Consider the following 20308-nt stretch of genomic DNA (forward strand, 5'->3'; position numbering starts at 1 on the left):
CTGGGTAATTTTATACCCAGAGAGGTGGAAGGTTTAGGGCTTCATGCGCCAGTGAGCAACACAACACTGTATCAGTGGTCTATACAGAGTACCCCTGATAACTGAACTCAAGCAATGTGTTGCTAGTGTACTGAATCTAGACATGGCAGTGTGCTGGTATTTCACTTTTATCCTTGTTATGGACTGAAGATTCAAAAGATTCATCAAACCTAAACCTATGTTGATGCTTTTTAAATCCTTCATCTTGCTTTACATATGCAGGGAAGTGTCTGTGTGTCAGATAAACCCCAGGAGGTTAGATATACCGTATCAAGTTTGTATAGTTTCCAGATGGCGTGGCCATAAGATAGTCAATGTCCACCATGTTGGCATAAACTTACTGGTGGACACTCAAAAGGGTGCTGTCAATTAAAATAAGGTTGTCTTGTGGGAACATTTGCCTCATGACTCACCACAGAGGCGCAAGTAGATCAAACTGCTTCTGTGGTTTCAGTCAAGCTGCAACCTGTGGTGCTGAAAGAAAGAAGCCAGGGTGCAAGTGCCAAAAACTGTACTTCCTGAAATGGCCGCTCAAGGCTGGCTTCAAGAGCGAGTCAGTTCCCATGGACTGTCATGTTAAAATGCCCAACTTTACAGCAGACATAAACATGTTCACAGCGTGGTGCAAAAATACTGTTTTGGTCTCTATAGCTAATTTCAACATTCATGGCAGCTGTGTACTTCACCCTTTCACATTTTATCAAGGCTTTAAAGTAACACATAATTAAGGGCAGGGTCACTTGAGTGACAGGCTGTCTGCTACCGAAAACATTAAAATACTTACATTTATAAGTTGTCTACTGTTTGTCCCTGTATTAAATGCATTTTCAATCAGTTTCAGAGAGAAAAGCATGTTGGCTTTTGTAGTGGCTTTATCACACACTCAAATAGCAACACATTACTGGCAGAATAATCTCTAATTTGTCAATGCAGATGTCTTCCAAACATTTGGCAAATTCAGCGAAAAATCATCACATCGGCATACTGGAACTGATTAAGAGTCAACAGAGTAACTGCTGGAGGCCTCTTAGTAGATGTACTGGTCTCTCTTTACATGTACAAAATATACAATATTGCTAGACAATAATACAGTGAGATTTTTATGCATTTAAAATGACCATACAGTCAGTTTGAGGTTGGTATATCAGACTTTCACTCTTTTTTGTTTTTATTATAATTGCTGGGTAAGTAAATAGTTAAAAGTCAGAGCAGCAGAGAGGTAGAAGAATGGAAAAATAACCAATATTAACACTAAGTTTGGAAATGTCCTCTGCAGATTTTGAAATAGCACCATTTATCATGTCCATGTCTGTTTCCATGACCAGGCGTGGTAACCACAAACAAAATAAGAAGAGTTTCTCACTCCTCCAGTGCAACCGTGGTAGGGTCATCAATAACTGAAAGAAAGAGAGAGAGAAACACAGAAAACTGTAGTACAGAGTTTAAAAAAGATGCAGGTGTTTTCAAATAGCATTGAATAAACCTTACTTTACCAGTTCTAATCTGTTTATGATTTGTAGCTAATTGCCCATGACAAATTAATTGCAAAGCAGATATATTGCAATGAAAATGGTTTCTGTGTGACACACCAGCATGTTTACGCCCAAATCAACATTCCAGCCTGACAGTTGAAACTATTTAAGCGTGTATCTGTTAAAACCACAGCTGAGCTGTGAGGCTGCCAACCTCATTTGGGCATTGGTTGGTATGAGGATATACTCTTCTTACTTACAGGAACTGACAAAAACATTACTTGTCAACTGACTGTGACAAGGATATTATTATACTGGTTGGCCTCATTTGCCTTCAGGCAGGAGGAAATGCAGTTCAGTATGTAGTTCACATTTGTTTTTGAGCATCTGCTCACTAACCAAACTTGTATACAACAATAGTGCCTTGATCACACAACATTTTATACAAGCTTCATTTAAAGAAAAAACGTGGCATGATTTGGCTGCTTGTACTCTCAAGAATTCATATAAACAATCTCTTAATCAATTTAAAATATCATTGCTTGTATTATCTCTGCAGAGTACATTTTAGTGTTCAAAAAAGGCCTATTATGCTCATTTTCACAGTCATAATTTTATTCAAAGTTTCTACTACAACATACTGTATGCTCATTCTTTAATATATAGCCCCTTTTACACTGCCAGATCTTCCGCGAATGTTGGGCCGTTTTACCGGCAAGCGAGCCGTTTAGACACACAGAACCGGATTGGCGAGTTGATCCGAGATGCCCAATTTTCTGCCTCGGAGGGTAGTCATATTGGCGGAAACCTTTTAGATTAAACAGACCAAGGCTGCCTTCTGCAACGGGAGGTGCTGTTGATGACTTGTGGGAGGAGCTGTTGATGACTCACTGGATGTGGGTCATCAACAGCATGTGCGACCCACTGGCATGTGCGACCAACTGGCAGTGGATAAGCAGGAAACAGCTGATAGCAGGAATTAGCGAGCAGCTAGTAGCAAGAGGGAAACGCAAACCTTACAGACACTGTAAAGATGAGCAACTGAGGAGACAAGGAATTGCGCGCCCTCCTTGTCCTCGCAAACGAAGAGGCCATTAACCATCAGATGATGGGGACGGTGAAAAACAGGCCAACTTATGAGAGAAACGCTGAAGGACTGACTAGCCGCATGGCTTCCCTCCCATGTCATTGGTTCCAGTATGTCCCTTCCACATACTGTCCCTCCCCTTCCCTCCCACGTCACTGGTTACGTCACACACTGAGCTACACGTTGTGTTACTTGCTCACACCCCCCATTGCCCCGAAAAAGGCGCATTCTGTATAAACAAAAGTAGGTAGGCGGCATTTTGCCGCACTCCCCGATTTTGTTTTTATACCGCCAATGCTGAAAAAAGACTGATTGGGCTTTCCTGCAAATTTGCACAATTCCTGTCTAAAAAGGGCTAATGTTTCTTATACTGGCTGTGCTGGAACGCCTGTATTCACCCTCTGTCTGAAAACACTCCATTTCAGCACTTGTGTCTTTAAGCTCCCGTCTCAAAATAAACCCAGTCTGCTCTGATTGGTCAGTGTTTCTGGGTCTTCCATATCTTGGCAGCTGTGCACCATCATGGCAGCCAAGGAAATGAATGTAATGGGGAAAAGCGGCACTTTTTATCATGAAAAATCACCAAAAAAACCTTTTGAACACAACCAGACATGTTCCTGATGATATGATCCAATATTGGGGAGAAACTAACATCAGCAACCTAGACTATATGTTTCCCTGACCTTAGCATGTAGCTACATCTACATTAGCAGTGTACTTGCAGTGGAGGAATGACTGTAACATAGAATAGTGGCACTTTCATGAAAAATTAGCAATGAAAGCTTTTGAAGACAACCAGATACGTTCCAGCAGGAATATAATCTGAAGCTAGAAAGTAAAAAACAACATCAGGAACCAAGACAGCATGTCTTCCTGATATTAGCATGTAGCTATGTTAGCAGTGCACTTGCTGGGGGGAAACAACTGTAAAGGTCTTTGCACACAGAGTCCCTTTTTTTTTCATATGCGTTTTTTTTTTTTAATTCGTCTTCCAGAAACAAATGTTTTTATTTGTTGTGGAAATTCACAATATGAGAAAAAATGTTTCTCTCCACTGGAGTTACCTATGTGGCTGTCACCACTCTCTCCCCGTGTCTCGCATTTGGCATTGCGGCAGAAGGGGCTGAGCTGTCCCTCCACACTGTCGCTCCCTAAGTCTGTGTGCGGTCCACATCCTCCTCCTCGCTATCATCATCCACTTGAATATTACTATCTGACCTACTGAAAGTAGGCTGTCTGAATTAAGAGATGGCACTGTGAGACCTGTTCCTCTGTCCTGTTGCCGATGTGTCCTGCAGCCAGATTTTTTTCACTGCTACTTGATCCAACAAGTACAGAAACCATGGATTACCAGAACCATCCGGAAACATGAAAGAATTATAAAGCGGCAGTCAACAATGTAGATACAGAAAAGGACTAAATTACATTGCACAGCTTAACTGGAGGTGTATCTTGTTTAAGTCCAGGTGATTGATTGATTGATTGATTGATTGATTGATTGATGCTTTTGATGGATGCGAAAGAAACAACAGAAAACCAAACCTGTTCTGAATGAGTGAGTGTGCAAACTTGACTGACACAACATGTGGTCGTATTTATCTTAAGGCGTGACAATTTTGGGCGAAATTGGCGAATTTCGGGTGTGAAATGGCCTCAACAGAGAATAGCTGCACTTTCTATTGTGAAAAATCACCAATAAAAGCATGGACATATTCCAGCAAGAATCTGATCCAAAGTCTAAGAAATTTATACACACTATGATAAAAAAAAAAAAATCTGTTGGAAACAGAGTATTTGGAACGGTCTGAGGCCTGAGGTTATTCCTACTTCAAGGCCTACATACGTTTACATCTATCTGAAATTTTGGCCTTGTTTAACAGGAATATCCTTCAGTGTAACATGAGTAACAAAATATGGAAAAGCATTATAGGTCCCCTTTAAATATTAATTCAATTTTTTTTAGATTCCAAAAAATAAGTTAACTAAGTTAACTTGTGGTTGGTTGTGCATACAATACAGAGAGCGGTCTGACTCATTACTAAAATAGTGGAAAAATACATTCCAGACTGCTGGAAATGCACACACGAAGCATTCAAAGTTACACAAAGCAAGCATTGTAAATGGCTTTGTCATCTTCTTAGCTTGTTACTTCACATATATCAACTATCAAAATCTCCAGTACAACCAGTTCTCCAGGACATCTTTTGACCAATCTCTGTTTTTTGTACACAAACCATCACACTCTCGAACAATATCTGTGGCATTTGACACCCGTGTGCATTATGCGCTGACTTAAACTTGTAACTTTCAGTGTTTGCCATTTTGAAGAAGTCAAATTGTCTGGAAAGCAGTCAGGGTTTGATGACACAGCTCACACTGTAGAAGAGGAGCATTATGTGTTTGAGTCAGAGGTATTTATCATGCTTAGCTGTGATGTCATGTCCCCGCTGACCTCAATAGGTGCACGGAAGAACAGGTAGTGACCTATGTCATTGTTCGTTATTGCTTTTTCCATTATGGTGAACAAACTTATCAAACAAGGAATAATAATATGTAATTACAACTTATAAAGCCTGAATCACTCTAGCACTCTAAAGTATTAAAAACGAACCTCCCACTGTAATTCAGCCATAATTGTGACATGACTTCACTGAGCTGTTAAGAAGTCATTGTACTACTACTATAAAACAGACAAAAATAGCAAGCAATATGTCAGATCTTACTATGAATTTATCTGTCACATATCGATCGTCTTTGGTGACATATTTGCCACTGATATGTTGACAGAAAAATATGCATAGAACAATGTACATGTTTGAAGTATGTAGGCAGGAATTTGTTTTTTTTTCACTCAGAATTTTCTTTTGTCTGTCAAATTCACAGAAGTTTTAGCTTGTCTGCTGTGAAGTCAGTGTTCATTTTCATGCCTTGGAAACAGTGTCCTATTAAGCGTCACGCTGCTTTCACTTACAATGCAAGCCCTGCTGGACTGTCAAAACAAACAAGTGATTACACGTGTCATGGAGAGTATTAGGAGAGGATCTTGTATTTAATACATCCAGGAGAGAGTAAATCATATAGGCAAATTCATGCAGAGGTGAAAATGTGAAGGGTGGAGGGAGTGCCCTGTGTGGCGAGAAAGCCTACCTTTCCTTGTAGTAGGAAGAGAGCAACGTGCGGATCTCAACGGATAAATCTGGAGCCACAAGACCCTCTCGAGGAGAGGGAGGTGACACTGAAAAAGAAGAGACAGAAATAAGACAAACAGAAATAAGACAAACAGAAATAGACGTCACTTTAATTTTCCACTCTAAAGATATCAAACTCTTGATCAAATATTTTGTGGTTGAAGGGGGAATTTCCAAGAGACATTCTTATTTCCTTCACTGCATTGCATTGTCTTCTCTTCCTTATCAGACTTTTGTTGTCGCAGCCAGTTGTAATGATAGGAATGCTCTTTACAAAAAAACATTTTGTTGTTCAAACAACATATTTTAGGTGCTAACATTTTGTTCCCCTTGGTTGGTATTATATGTATATTTTTGTGTTCTGTATATTTTCTGATCAGCATGACTGGTACTTTTGTCAGCAGGTGTTGGAGATAATGCGCCTATTCATGTCGTCGGTGTCTGGCTTATTGTTCCAGGCCATTGTTGGGCAGCATCATTTATCTCCTTTAGATCCTGCTATTTACTTAAACTTGTTTGTCTACTTTAAGGCACGGTGTCACTCCAGCTTTCTGCAGTAGAAGACACAGCATGTGCAAATGAGGCGTTACATTCCATTTCTTTATATTGTCAGAATGTCTGCATGAAAAGACAGATGTGCGCATGTAAGTAGGCCATGACAATCTGGTCCACCCATGGATATCTATGTTTGCAATTTTTAGCTCCTTAACTACGAATTGTTTAACAGTTTTGCATTTTTCATGCTGGCTGAGGTAGTCATTAGTTTCCTTTCATTTCTACATGATATGGAAATCAAATATAGACGAAAGCGGCAAAGCAGCAAGTGGCAATGTGTAGGTTTTGGGTTTCAAAAACCTGAGCAAAGTCAGCTCAGCTGGTTTAATTCTGTATAAAGGAGTAATACTAATCACAAACTTGTTTCACCATTAGAGTGTATGTAGCATTTCAGTGAGTGCGCACTCAAACTACCGCCTCATTCTCCTGCTTTACTGGATGTGCAGAAAACTTGTTCAGGACTTAGTGTAGGATGTCTGAGTTCAATCGGGTTTGTTAAGCCCTGTCCTTGGCAAGGTTTTTTTCAATTATTGTGGCCATGCTTTATAATTGATCTTGTCCATCTATGATCGAAACATGCATTTCTTTCCCACAAAGCTGTGTACCAAATTTGGCATTGATAGAGTCAAAATCCCAAAAAGTATTCACATTACTGTTTTTCACATTATGCAAATTAGCAAAAAAAAAAAGGTCATGGCAGATATCAGTGGTCCAATAGACTGTTTTGTAGAGCACACTGAGGTGTAGATGTGTTTCAAATTTTAAGTTAATCAGATTCACTGTGTGGGGGGCGTGGCATTTAAAAGTTTTAATTTTTGGGGCTGTTAATTATAACGCCAACATCAGGCAGATTGAGATCTAATTTCATGTGAATCATTGGAACATTATTTCCAGTTATGGTACCCAGTTTCATCTCTCTCACTCATTCCAGCTCACAGCAAATCTAGCAAACTTTGCTAGATTTATATAGAAATTGCTGTATTATGCCTTTAAGGCATAATACAGCAATGCTAAACAGGCCACGCCCACATTCACCATTTCACTTCCAGTCTTCCGATCCTTGTTAATGTTTGCTCCCAGAGTATGTGTGCCAAATATAGTTTTCTATCTGCTGGATTTATGATGATTGGACAAATCATTTATGAGTAATGGCTAATATCCTGCTAAGCCCCACCCCTTTGCAAAGACTTTTTGATTGATAGTAGCCATGTTTTTCGACTGCTCATACTTATTTAAGGTAGGATTGTGTATCTCAGTTATTCCCACAATGATCCAAATATGGTGGCAATGGAGTCCAAATCCAAAAAAGGTCTATTCATTTTACTGTTTTTCACATTCACAAACTGGCAAAAAGTCCATCATCATCATTGGCTGTTCATTACAGGGCCCCAAGGTCAATTACTGTCATATCACTGGGGAACATTTACACATTACTCCCAGTTACTGGACCAAGTTTCATGTTTCTAGATCATTCCAGCTCACTGCAATTTGAGCCGTGATGGAAGATGACAAATAATAAAGCTGTACCAACTCAACAGGGTTCTGTCAATTCAGGACTTGGACCCTAATTAGCATATTTAACGTCATCGTTTTGGTTTTATGGCCTGCAACTCTACTGTTTTGGTTTACTCTCACTGGTCTCATCAGTAGTTTTTGGCTGCATCAGGCAGCTGTTTTTGAGCAAATAAACTCCAACAAACAGCAGTCAGGCAAAATTAGCGACTACCTAGTGATTATTCAATAATAGTGGCTCATTCGACGGCTTAAGAGATGGATATTTCCCTCTGGGGTTATATATCTTATATTCATGAAGTGGATACAAACACAGCATCTAATGATCAAACGATTGCTAATGTAGCTTAGCATCTGCTGGATGAGTAACTAGGCAACCAGTACGCCATATCAACTTAAAAGGTGATTACATGCTTACAGCTTGTTTTTGCTACTCCCACGTAGCCAAAAAATCAGCTCTTGCAGGTTTATGAATTCATCAGTTATGCAGCAACATTTGACAAGTCTTCACTGCATTCTCTATGTAACTTTGACACAAATAAAAGCAGACTTGTTAGATTACACAACTAGCAAGATTCAGGTATCTGCAAATAGATTTTAATTTGTGCAGAGATTAATGAAAACAAATGAAGGGCCGGAATTGCAGAAAAAAAAATCACATTGAAATTATTTGCAGTATCCTTTTTTTTACAAAATGATGAGCTGTGAAAAGTGATTGGATATAAGCTAGCAAAACCACTGGTAAGGTTCTTAAAGGCTTCTGTTGACTGACATCACTGCGAGGTAGCAGTGTGTCTACAGTATATGTTTCAGGTGTCATTCTGCTTGTGTTACCTATTTCATGGTATAGTGATCCCTGCTTCACTGTGATGGCTTTCCTGGAGCTCGGCATTTCAATCTTCATGAGGTGATCACAACACTGCTTCCAATGGCCTGCAACAGATACACAAGCATCGATTTTCAAAGCATGTACACAACAAAGATTCTGTCCGTTAATTTACAATCAGCTTATGTTTCTCAGTAATTATGTTGTCAAATGATATTTATGAAGCCTGACAAGTTGGCAGTATCACAATACTCATGTCAGCCTGACAATACATACAGTATAGAGACAATGTCATACCTGTCGTACTACATACCAGGCAGCCTTAAACGCTGCTATGATAATGTGTACGGTATCTAAACACTGGTATGTATATTACAAACATAATCATCAGAAAAATCACTTGTATTTATCCTGTGCGGGTGTCTTCGAGTCAGATTTGTGCTCCTTTGACTTTGAGCCTAAGCAGACAGCCATAAAAATCAACAAGTCATCTTATTAAGACTATCAAGGATGAGAACAGACCAAAGCTCACATACACCAGAGAAATAACCCCTAAAATTGAAAATAAATTTAAATTAAGGAGCATTCTAATAGGGAGTGTACTGTCATACAAGATATGGATCTTAGCAGGAGGAGAATAACTAGCGAGGTGTAAATGTCTGAGGAAGGTCGCTGTACTTTGCAGTTTGCACTAAAGACATACAGATCATCTTCCCAAAGTAAAATGATAAGTGCGAAGACAGTTAAATGGGAAACAAAAGATTGTGAATAAACAAACACACCCAGACACACAGAGTCAAAATTAGAAGACTCTGAATTGTCACATTGACATGCCACGAGACACAATGTGCACAATTAGCTCTGTCTAGAACGTCATAATTACGTTTAGGTGCCACCATGTGGGAACAACACTCCTCCTAACCTTTGGCTCCTATATTATACTATATGTAGAACTGCCTGTACTATCCCACCTAATAAAGCGTCACATATTGCATGTCTATAAACTTGTACCTGGCGACAGATGCTGTAAATGCATACCTCAAAGTTTTTGTCATGTTAATACCACACAAGTATGTCACACATGCAGGTTAATGTGTGCGTTAACGTGAGAACTATGTAATTTCAAATGCAACAGTGCGAGGGCAGGGCAGGGCAGGGCAGGGCGATAGATAGATAGATAGATAGATAGATAGATAGATAGACCATCAACCTTTTCAACTGTCTTAAGATACATAGATTAATGCTTTTTGTTCATGTTCAGGAGAAGAGGAAGTACAGACCAGTAAACATCATACGATCTCAGTAAAGCATCAGACAAATATGTTCCTTTGTGACACGCGATTCATAAAATGACATGCACGTCTCACCAATGCCACGAATGTGTCAGTAAGGAATGTTGTTTTACAGGTATCAGCAGGTATCAGCAGATGCATTTTGCTTCCCAGACACACAAAACCTGATAAACATCCCCTCTAACCATTTCCAGGTATAGAGAGTTGGCAGAGTTGGAGTCGAGGCTGCTGTCAAGTGCAGTTTGTTTCTCCTGCTCCTTAGAGAAAGACTGAATAAAGACAGTGCTCAGCTGTGTTTTGGAGCTGCAAAAACAGTTGATCGCATCAGGAAAAATAGAGATGGTGCATGCTGTAACTTTACATGCAGTAGCAGTTGGATCTTGCAAAACTACTTGGAAAAACCCAGTTAAAATCACATGTAAACAAAAAAAGTCTGGCAACTGTAGTCTGTTGCACTTTTGATGACAATCAATAAGCATGTGCTTCCTGGTGCTTGCAGATCACAGTGGATCGAGGAACATATGTGGCATGCTAACAAGATTATTATCATTTCTTTAGACTTCAGATTATGCCACTCTGAAGGCTCTAATTCACATTTGAAAGTTAGTATTTTACAATGAAAAAGTCAGAGTCTGTATGCTAAACATGAAGCTGCAGCAAGCGGCCAATACGCTTCTCTTAGCATAAAGACTGGAAAGAGGAGGAACAGCTAGTCTGGCTCTGTACAAAGGTAACAGAAAAATCACATCACATTATTTCTCATTTGTTTAATCCATAAAAACACTTCAAATTGAGGAGTCTTTGCTAGTTGCTTGGCAACCCTCATGGTGACTACAAGTCTCCAGGAAGTCACTGCTCCCAACATTGAAATAGTTACACAGAATCACCACCAGTTTTATATATTACTTTAGCATGGATTAAACAAACAGAGGACATTGTTTTCAGTTCTTTTCTTTTTTTGTCTGTATATTTATCATTAATGATCTTTCAGAGATTTTAGTGAAATCTGGTAAAGAATCGGGTCATAAAGCAAGAACAGAACACGTGGTTTGGGTGTATGAATACCCGAAAATTATATATATATATATATATATATATATACAGTACAGGCCAAAAGTTTGGACACACCTTCTCATTCAATGCGTTTTCTTTATTTTCATGACTATTTACATTGTAGATTCTCACTGAAGGCATCAAAACTATGAATGAACACATGTGGAGTTATGTACTTAACAAAAAAAGGTGAAATAACTGAAAACATGTTTTATATTCTAGTTTCTTCAAAATAGCCACCCTTTGCTCTGATTACTGCTTTGCACACTCTTGGCATTCTCTCCATGAGCTTCAAGAGGTAGTCACCTGAAATGGTTTTCCAACAGTCTTGAAGGAGTTCCCAGAGGTGTTTAGCACTTGTTGGCCCCTTTGCCTTCACTCTGCGGTCCAGCTCACCCCAAACCATCTCCATTGGGTTCAGGTCCGGTGACTGTGGAGGCCAGGTCATCTGCCGCAGCACTCCATCACTCTCCTTCTTGGTCAAATAGCCCTTACACAGCCTGGAGGTGTGTTTGGGGTCATTGTCCTGTTGAAAAATAAATGATCGTCGTCAACTAAGCATAAACCGGATGGGATGGCATGTCGCTGCAGGATGCTGTGGTAGCCATGCTGGTTCAGTGTGCCTTCAATTTTGAATAAATCCCCAACAGTGTCACCAGCAAACACCCCACACCATCACACCTCCTCCTCCATGCTTCACAGTGGGAACCAGGCATGTGGAATCCATCCGTTCACCTTTTCTGCGTCTCACAAAGACACGGCGGTTGGAACCAAAGATCTCAAATTTGGACTCATCAGACCAAAGCACAGATTTCCACTGGTCTAATGTCCATTCCTTGTGTTTCTTGGCCCAAACAAATCTCTTCTGCTTGTTGCCTCTCCTTAGCAGTGGTTTCCTAGCAGCTATTTGACCATGAAGGCCTGATTCGCGCAGTCTCCTCTTAACAGTTGTTCCAGAGATGGGTCTGCTGCTAGAACTCTGTGTGGCATTCATCTGGTCTCTGATCTGAGCTGCTGTTAACTTGCGATTTCTGAGGCTGGTGACTCGGATGAACTTATCCTCAGAAGCAGAGGTGACTCTTGGTCTTCCTTTCCTGGGTCGGTCCTCATGTGTGCCAGTTTCATTGTAGCGCTTGATGGTTTTTGCGACTCCACTTGGGGACACATTTAAAGTTTTTGCAATTTTCCGGACTGACTGACCTTCATTTCTTAAAGTAATGATGGCCACTCGTTTTTCTTTACTTAGCTGATTGGTTCTTGCCATAATATGAATTTTAACAGTTGTCCAATAGGGCTGTCAGCTGTGTATTAACCTGACTTCTGCACAACACAACTGATGGTCCCAACCCCATTGATAAAGCAAGAAATTCCACTAATTAACCCTGATAAGGCACACCTGTGAAGTGGAAACCATTTCAGGTGACTACCTCTTGAAGCTCATGGAGAGAATGCCAAGAGTGTGCAAAGCAGTAATCAGAGCAAAGGGTGGCTATTTTGAAGAAACTAGAATATAAAACATGTTTGCAGTTATTAACTGCATTTTGAAGAAACTAGAATATAAAACATGTTTGCAGTTATTAACTGCAATAACTGAAAACATGTTTTATATTCTAGTTTCTTCAAAATAGCCACCCTTTGCTCTGATTACTGCTTTGCACACTCTTGGCATTCTCTCCATGAGCTTCAAGAGGTAGTCACCTGAAATGGTTTCCACTTCACAGGTGTGCCTTATCAGGGTTAATTAGTGGAATTTCTTGCTTTATCAATGGGGTTGGGACCATCAGTTGTGTTGTGCAGAAGTCAGGTTAATACACAGCTGACAGCCCTATTGGACAACTGTTAAAATTCATATTATGGCAAGAATCAATCAGCTAACTAAAGAAAAACGAGTGGCCATCATTACTTTAAGAAATGAAGGTCAGTCAGTCCGGAAAATTGCAAAAACTTTAAAAGTGTCCCCAAGTGGAGTCGCAAAAACCATCAAGCGCTACAACGAAACTGGCACACATGAGGACCGACCCAGGAAAGGAAGACCAAGAGTCACCTCTGCTTCTGAGGATAAGTTCATCCGAGTCACCAGCCTCAGAAATCGCAAGTTAACAGCAGCTCAGATCAGAGACCAGATGAATGCCACACAGAGTTCTAGCAGCAGACCCATCTCTAGAACAACTGTTAAGAGGAGACTGCAAATCAGGCCTTCATGGTCAAATAGCTGCTAGGAAACCACTGCTAAGGAGAGGCAACAAGCAGAAGAGATTTGTTTGGGCCAAGAAACACAAGGAATGGACATTAGACCAGTGGAAATCTGTGCTTTGGTCTGATGAGTCCAAATTTGAGATCTTTGGTTCCAACCGCCGTGTCTTTGTGAGACGCAGAAAAGATGAACGGATGGATTCCACATGCCTGGTTCCCACTGTGAAGCATGGAGGAGGAGGTGTGATGGTGTGGGGGTGTTTTGCTGGTGACACTGTTGGGGATTTATTCAAAATTGAAGGCACACTGAACCAGCATGGCTACCACAGCATCCTGCAGCGACATGCCATCCCATCCGGTTTGCGTTTAGTTGGACGATCATTTATTTTTCAACAGGACAATGACCCCAAACACACCTCCAGGCTGTGTAAGGGCTATTTGACCAAGAAGGAGAGTGATGGAGTGCTGTGGCAGATGACCTGGCCTCCACAGTCACCGGACCTGAACCCAATGGAGATGGTTTGGGGTGAGCTGGACCGCAGAGTGAAGGCAAAGGGGCCAACAAGTGCTAAACACCTCTGGGAACTCCTTCAAGACTGTTGGAAAACCATTTCAGGTGACTACCTCTTGAAGCTCATGGAGAGAATGCCAAGAGTGTGCAAAGCAGTAATCAGAGCAAAGGGTGGCTATTTTGAAGAAACTAAAATATAAAACATGTTTGCAGTTATTTCACCTTTTTTTGTTAAGTACATAACTCCACATGTGTTCATTCATAGTTTTGATGCCTTCAGTGAGAATCTACAATGTAAATAGTCATGAAAATAAAGAAAACGCATTGAATGAGAAGGTGTGTCCAAACTTTTGGCCTGTACTGTATATATATATATGACCTTTAAAACTCAAAAGCTGGGTGGGATCAAAACCTCTGACAGTTTATGACCCCTGCATTCAAGAAAACCAATAACTTATGTGATGATTAGACAGACGCTTCTTTGGCATCACTGTTGCTTCCTGTTTTGGAGAAGCGTCAATGGCTAAGTTAAAAGTATAAATCCAATTTGGTGATGTTTGGACAAACTGTCATTTATATATGGCCAAATATTGCAAAAGGCCAGTGCACTTCTTCACAACTGGTGGCTGCCCCATTAAGCAATTTCAAAATAATTTACACATGTGTTTCAAAAATAATCATTTAATGTATCCTGCAAATTTTGTAATTATTGAATTATGATTTGTGTTATTCCACACCTTTGTGGTGCCCCCTTGTAGAGATTTGAATGGAACTTTCAGGGCATGTTGCAAGTACATATGTGGACATATCCTGCAAGTTTTGTGATGATTGGCTCAATGGTTATGGAGTTAGGTCTATTTATGTGCTGAGCCACGCCCCCTCTAAAGTTCATTGCTCAATAGCTGCAAAATGCTGTGAGACATCAATAAGCTTTTAGAATTTTACATACTCGCTTCAACATTATTATTTGACATATATTCAGTTCTTGTGATGATTGGACAAACTATTTCTAATTTGTAGTCTGATTTTGGATATGTTGTGCCCTCTAGTGGTAGACTTAAATGACATTTTCAGGGTGTGTTGGTCGTACTTACGTTGACATGTCAAGTTTTTTGATAATTGGTGCAACAGTCTATTTTTGTGCTGAGCTACACCCCTCTACAGTACATTGGTCAATGCCTTAAACACGCAATAAGAAATCAACAGGCTTTTGATAATGTTTGATAAGCTTGGTCAGATGATGATCCACAAAAAAATCAGTATAAATCAGACCTATGGTTTAGGAGGAGATGTCAAAAATGTGTTTTTGAAAAATTTAAAATGGGGGAAAATCTAGTTGGGTGGACCTTAAAAGCTTGAGAGCAAAATAAGGCCAAAACTGCAACACAGCTATAAAATTTGGTGTGCTATTGGCATAAAATGAGGGGGCATTGCCTCTACTTCTTACCAACCTATTTCTGCCCCCTTGCTCAGACCACACCAATATTCGAACTTAGCCTTCAATTTTGATCTCAACTACACAGCTAGTTGCACAGTTGCTATGTTATCGCATCTATCGCAAAATCTGTCCACAGACACAGACAGACAGACAGACAGACAGACAGACAGACAGATAAACACCTGGCAAAATACTTAAACCTGTTTCTATCCCGCCACAATAGGTGTTACTAAGATCATATTTTGATATGATGACACACACACAAGTAAAGAACAATAGTGGCCATTGAGGTGTTGTCACGACTAGTTATAATAGTAACACATTTAGAAGACTATGCAACCTTAAACTCTGAGTGCTTTCTAGTAACAGAAAAGATGTTGATTATGTGCAAATGCTGTGATAGTAAGCAGTGCAAATAGAACTCACGGTTTGCTGAAGGTTTTTACTAATTAAGAGTGACACTTAAGCAGTCTCTTCTTTCTTGGCCCATGGCCTAAATTCACATGATTTCATAGAGAGAACATAGGGCAAACAAAACCTCCTTGTAATGTTTCACTGGGAAACCTAAATCCTGTCCTCAGGCTGCTGCAATATTGTCTCACCAGCTTTGCTAGTACAGTAGCTAGTGTTTGAGACGGGACTGCAAAAGTGCTTAGTTTTGTTCATTCAGGCCTCACTCATGTTAAAGACGTGCTGCCAGATGGCCTTGGTCCAGCGTTGCGTGTCTTCAGGTGTGTGCGTGGCCAGCGTGTAGGTTACATCTTCTCCTTGACACTGTGTGCTGATGTATATATTCTGGCAATGGACAGGGTCTCTCTCTGACACACAGACAAGGGTATCCTGACAGAAGAAACACACACTCATAATCATTTCCACATCTAATCACTGAAATAATCTAGTTGGAATTTAGTTGGAACACACACCAAGGCAATATCTTAATGCTACAATTTCCCCACTGAGATATTATTGGCTAACGTGTCCACTGACAAAACGATCCATGCATATATGCATGTGACAGAATCTTGTAATCTGCTGCTGACAAAAACACCCTTTCACATTCATATCGGCTGTGTGACTACATTTGAATATGACCCTACACTACACAACAGTTTGCTTTTTAACTTCTTTTTAAATTTCAATTACTTCATATATCATTAGTGAATCCAAGAGTTCTCAACCTAAGGGTCAGGCCCCCTCCAAAAGGCCACCAGAACTAGGTGTATTTTAGCAAGACACTGGCGGCATTTCCAACGGCGATTGTGCAACCAAAACTGGGTGTTTTTTCAAGAGACATCAGTGGCATTTCCAGCAGTGATTGTGCCCCCAAAACTAGGTGTTTTTTTGTTTTGTTTTGGCAAAAACATTGGCAGCATTTCCAGCTGCAATTGTGCCACCAAAACCTGTTGTTTTTTAGCAAGACATCGGCAGCATTTCCAGCAGGATTATTCCACCAAAAACGGAAGTTTTAAGATAAAACATGATATTTTTCTAACCATAACCAAGTAGCTTTTGTGCCAAAACATAACCACACATAAACCACAACAGTTGAAATGTAAAGTTTCAACAACATTTGCAACATGACAAAGTACAAATGTTACATATCCATGGTTTGATCAAAAAGTATAATGCCAACATTTATTAAGTTCATAAAAATAGTAGTAATGGTACTTAAATAGTTGCGTAAATGTACTTTGTAACATCCCTCCACTGGATTTTCACTATTGTTTTTATGTTTGTTATAAGGTGTAAGTCTAAAAAGTGATTAACTGCCTCTATAGCTGTACGAGTAGGGTAGTATGGGGATAAGATATATTTTGGGATTAACTGACATTTTTAAATAACTGACTATATATGTCTGAGAGTGGGACAGAAATCAATCAGGATAAAAAGTGAACAGAATATTCCAGTCTTCAGATTCTCAACATTAGAATAGGATCCCTCTCCTCGGAAAGTTTTCATTAAACCACCAGTGCAATCTGTTAGCCTCGGCATGTCATTGTAATCAATATGGACAAACCCGTAAATGAAACCATCTATTTATTCATGAGACTCTGCTCATTAAGAACCAACCTTTTTGATGGGGATAACAACAAATGGCTTGTCCTCAGACTCCAGGTCCTCTTGACTCTGATAGCAGAGGAGACTGTGGCCCCTGAGGATGCCGTAAGCATTTTCCCAACAATTAAGGTCCTCTCCAAGCTGAATGAGAGCAGGGAGTTATTTGATACAGTAAATGATAATGTCATAGAATATAAAAACAATCAAAAAGCAGGATGATATAATCAAGTCACCTTAACCTTAAGTTGGCCATTTATGATTGGCTGAATCATGCACAGAGGCTGAGCAACTAGACGGCAGCACATATTGCCATACAGAGGCAACCAGAATGGATTATCCTCTGAAAAAAAACAGAGATTAGGGATTAACTTTCAGGAGAGGAGAAAAGAAAAGGAGAGAGGACAGGAAATGAGAGAAGGCGTAAAGATGAGATGACTTGTAACTTACCTGTTGCTGCTAGTGACAAATCATGGGTCTTAAAACCTTCCTGGACATGTTGGATTTTCAGTGTTGTATGAGCCAGCAGGTTAAACTTAGGCCCCCTTCAAACAGAAAGCATTGAGCAAAATCAAGGTGACACTCAGTTCTAAAATATTTTCCTTTGGTGTGTGTTTCAGAGAGAATTGTCATCCTCACAGTGTAGACAGGTCAGGGGACGAGGGTGGCGACACACTTCCAGATCCTACATTTCCTCCACTGGACCCACAAACAGCAGCAGACTCAAACGCAGCACGGATCTTTTTCCCTGAGGAGCATCCCACTGAGCCCCCAAGACGGCTCCCTCTCCTGGGTCCTAGAGCCCCCGGGGAGAAATCCTCCACTGCACAACTGCTGTACAGCTCAACACGAAGCTGAAACTCTGGACCTACCTCATTGCTGTTTATACACAGTTATACAAGGACAAATAAAATGTCTTGAAAGTGGGATTATACATAAACTGAGCCTCAAAAAACACCTCTACAAAACAGAGACTTACAACGTGATGATGTCTTCAAAACAGATGTCAGTTAAAGTCCTGTCTACCATCACCAGATCAGTGTCATGGATCTCTGTGCCACACTGAAGCAGGCAAAACACAGCACAGCGCTGCAGCTCTAAAAGTAAAAGAGAGAGTCAAAACTGCAGTCAATTCTTAAGGTCTTATACATATTTATTTCCTGTAATATTTACCCAGGCAAGACAAAGACCAGAGAGGGTGGGCAGTAATTTGAGTATTTTCAGTTCACTCTTGAACCAAAATTAAAGGAATACTTCACTGACAAAATGACCATTTGTATTTCAATTACTCATCCTGTGTTACCTCGAATTTGTGAAGAAAATTTTGTTTTTCTTGCTTGCCTTCACGGTGAATTCAGAATCCAGAAAAATCAAACATTGTTCATAAATTGAAGTCATTGGGGACCACATTCAACAACAGCAAAACTATATCCAAACATCTGTTTACAAACTCTCTCACAACTCCAGCTGTATAATCTGACTCTCATTTATTCAGTCATCTCTTCAAACCTGTACATTTTTGCCAGAACCTAACTATTCAAAACACTTCCGCCCACAAGTAGCGCGCCCTGTCCACACCTGAGCATCTGCGGGCATATGAGCTCCACTTAAGCAGAGATAAAGTGCATGCATGTGACTAGGCATGCTGCTTGGCAGTGCATGAGACTCTTTTACTGATGCATTTGAAATCGCAAGGCTTTAGCAAAAATGCACATGTTTGGGAACAACTGAGCATACAAATGGATAAATGAGACTTGGATTATACTGCACGAGTTGTGTGAGAGTTTGTAAACACATGTTTTGATATAGTTTTGCTGTAACGGGTCCTGTTTACTTCAGTTTATGAAGAATGTTCATGGGAGGCATGGGAGACAAACAAGGTAATACGCAGGTAACACATTGATAACACACAGTGAGTAATTGATACACATGGTATAGATATAGTAATTGCAGGTGAAGTATTTCTTTATCAAACTAAACTTTATTAAAAATAAAAATTATATCTGGCACAAGCACCAGGCGTTATGATGAGGTCAGCAAGGTTCCCATGCAATCAAACTCCATTCATTTACAGAACTGCAATTAGTTCCTCTAATCACAACAGTCTGACTTACCTCCTTTGTTTTTGAAGTACTCTGAGTCTTTCCACATCAGCGGAATTCGCAAGTCTACAGATTGCAAATTACAAGATTGGAAATATAAAACCCAGGATCAAGTATTTTCATGAATTTGTGGCTAAGATATTTAACACTCACCTGAAAGGGATACTTTTCCCAAACATGGCATAACATCTTCAGATGGCCTGCAGCAAAAGAAAGTGATCATCTATCCAACTATTGTCAATTTATCATATTTCAATTTATTTATTGTAATTTCTTCACAAAATATTTACTTAATATTTAATATTTAGATTTGCCAATATTTGCTTCTGAGCCAAAACAGTTTGTACAGACTGAGTCTTGTTTATCTTACACATATGCATGATAAACACAACAAATCTGGTAAACCCACACATCAAAACAAAGGCTTAATTTGGGATGAAGGGACTCCAAGGATTAAAAATGTTAACTTGTCTGACCTCTAGTGGCTGTTAGCAGGCATAGCTCCGCAATACAACTCTAAAACATTCCTTTATCCCTCTCCACTGATAATGGATCTATATCTGTCTTTTTACCCATGCATACAATATATCCTTGCACTCCATCTGACCTGCGTCCCACTCTCTGTAGAATCTGAGCTTTCCTCATCTTCTGCAGTTGGCTGAGCAAAGCCAGAATGCGAGCATTGCAGGTTAGCAGGCTCTTGGAGGCCTCCAGGGCCTGCTCTCTCCTGGTACAAGCTGCCAGTAGCTTACTGGCCCCCTCCCGCATCCGTACCTCCCTCTCAATCTGCTTCAGCACCTCTTCGTCCTGTTGGAGATCAGTGGACAATATAGTATTCTTTTAATCAAAACTGTATTCATCCACTATATCTATATTCTTTAGACTAAAAAGAAAGAAAGATAAACAGCTTAGGGTGCTTGCAGGCTGATACTGACAATTATCTGATTACCAGGAACCAAGGAGTCAAGCAGTCAGAGCACTAGTA

At 40.1% G+C, this 20308-nt stretch overlaps 1 protein-coding gene across 1 annotated transcript; it reads right to left on the bottom strand.

Annotated features, from left to right (window-relative positions):
• Positions 1-1029: 1029 nt before the first annotated feature.
• rtknb (rhotekin b) lies at positions 1030-20106 on the bottom strand. The gene is made up of 12 exons (XM_049603564.1): positions 19931-20106; positions 19477-19523; positions 19336-19389; positions 18201-18318; positions 17861-18100; positions 17672-17766; positions 17458-17564; positions 17237-17365; positions 15844-16006; positions 8688-8786; positions 5746-5833; positions 1030-1436 (listed from the first exon to the last, which is right to left on the bottom strand). Exons 1-12 carry the CDS (start codon positions 20089-20091, stop codon positions 1430-1432), a joined length of 1308 nt encoding a protein of 435 aa, XP_049459521.1. The 5' UTR covers positions 20092-20106; the 3' UTR covers positions 1030-1429.
• Positions 20107-20308: the final 202 nt, after the last annotated feature.

The sequence above is a fragment of the Epinephelus fuscoguttatus genome, linkage group LG18, assembly GCF_011397635.1.
Source record: "Epinephelus fuscoguttatus linkage group LG18, E.fuscoguttatus.final_Chr_v1".
NCBI lineage: Eukaryota > Metazoa > Chordata > Actinopteri > Perciformes > Serranidae > Epinephelus > Epinephelus fuscoguttatus.

Excerpts from the sequence above, each read along its gene's own strand:
- rtknb (XM_049603564.1), bottom strand. The coding sequence starts at position 20,091 with ATGCGGGAGGGGGCCAGTAAGCTACTGGCAGCTTGTACCAGGAGAGAG. Across the intron at positions 17,767-17,860 it reads TCCCCTGACCTGTCTACACT|GGGGCCTAAGTTTAACCTGC; the intron begins GTGAGGATGACA and ends TTCTGTTTGAAG. Across the intron at positions 8,787-15,843 it reads GCAGCACGTCTTTAACATGA|GCCATTGGAAGCAGTGTTGT; the intron begins GTGAGGCCTGAA and ends TATCTGTTGCAG.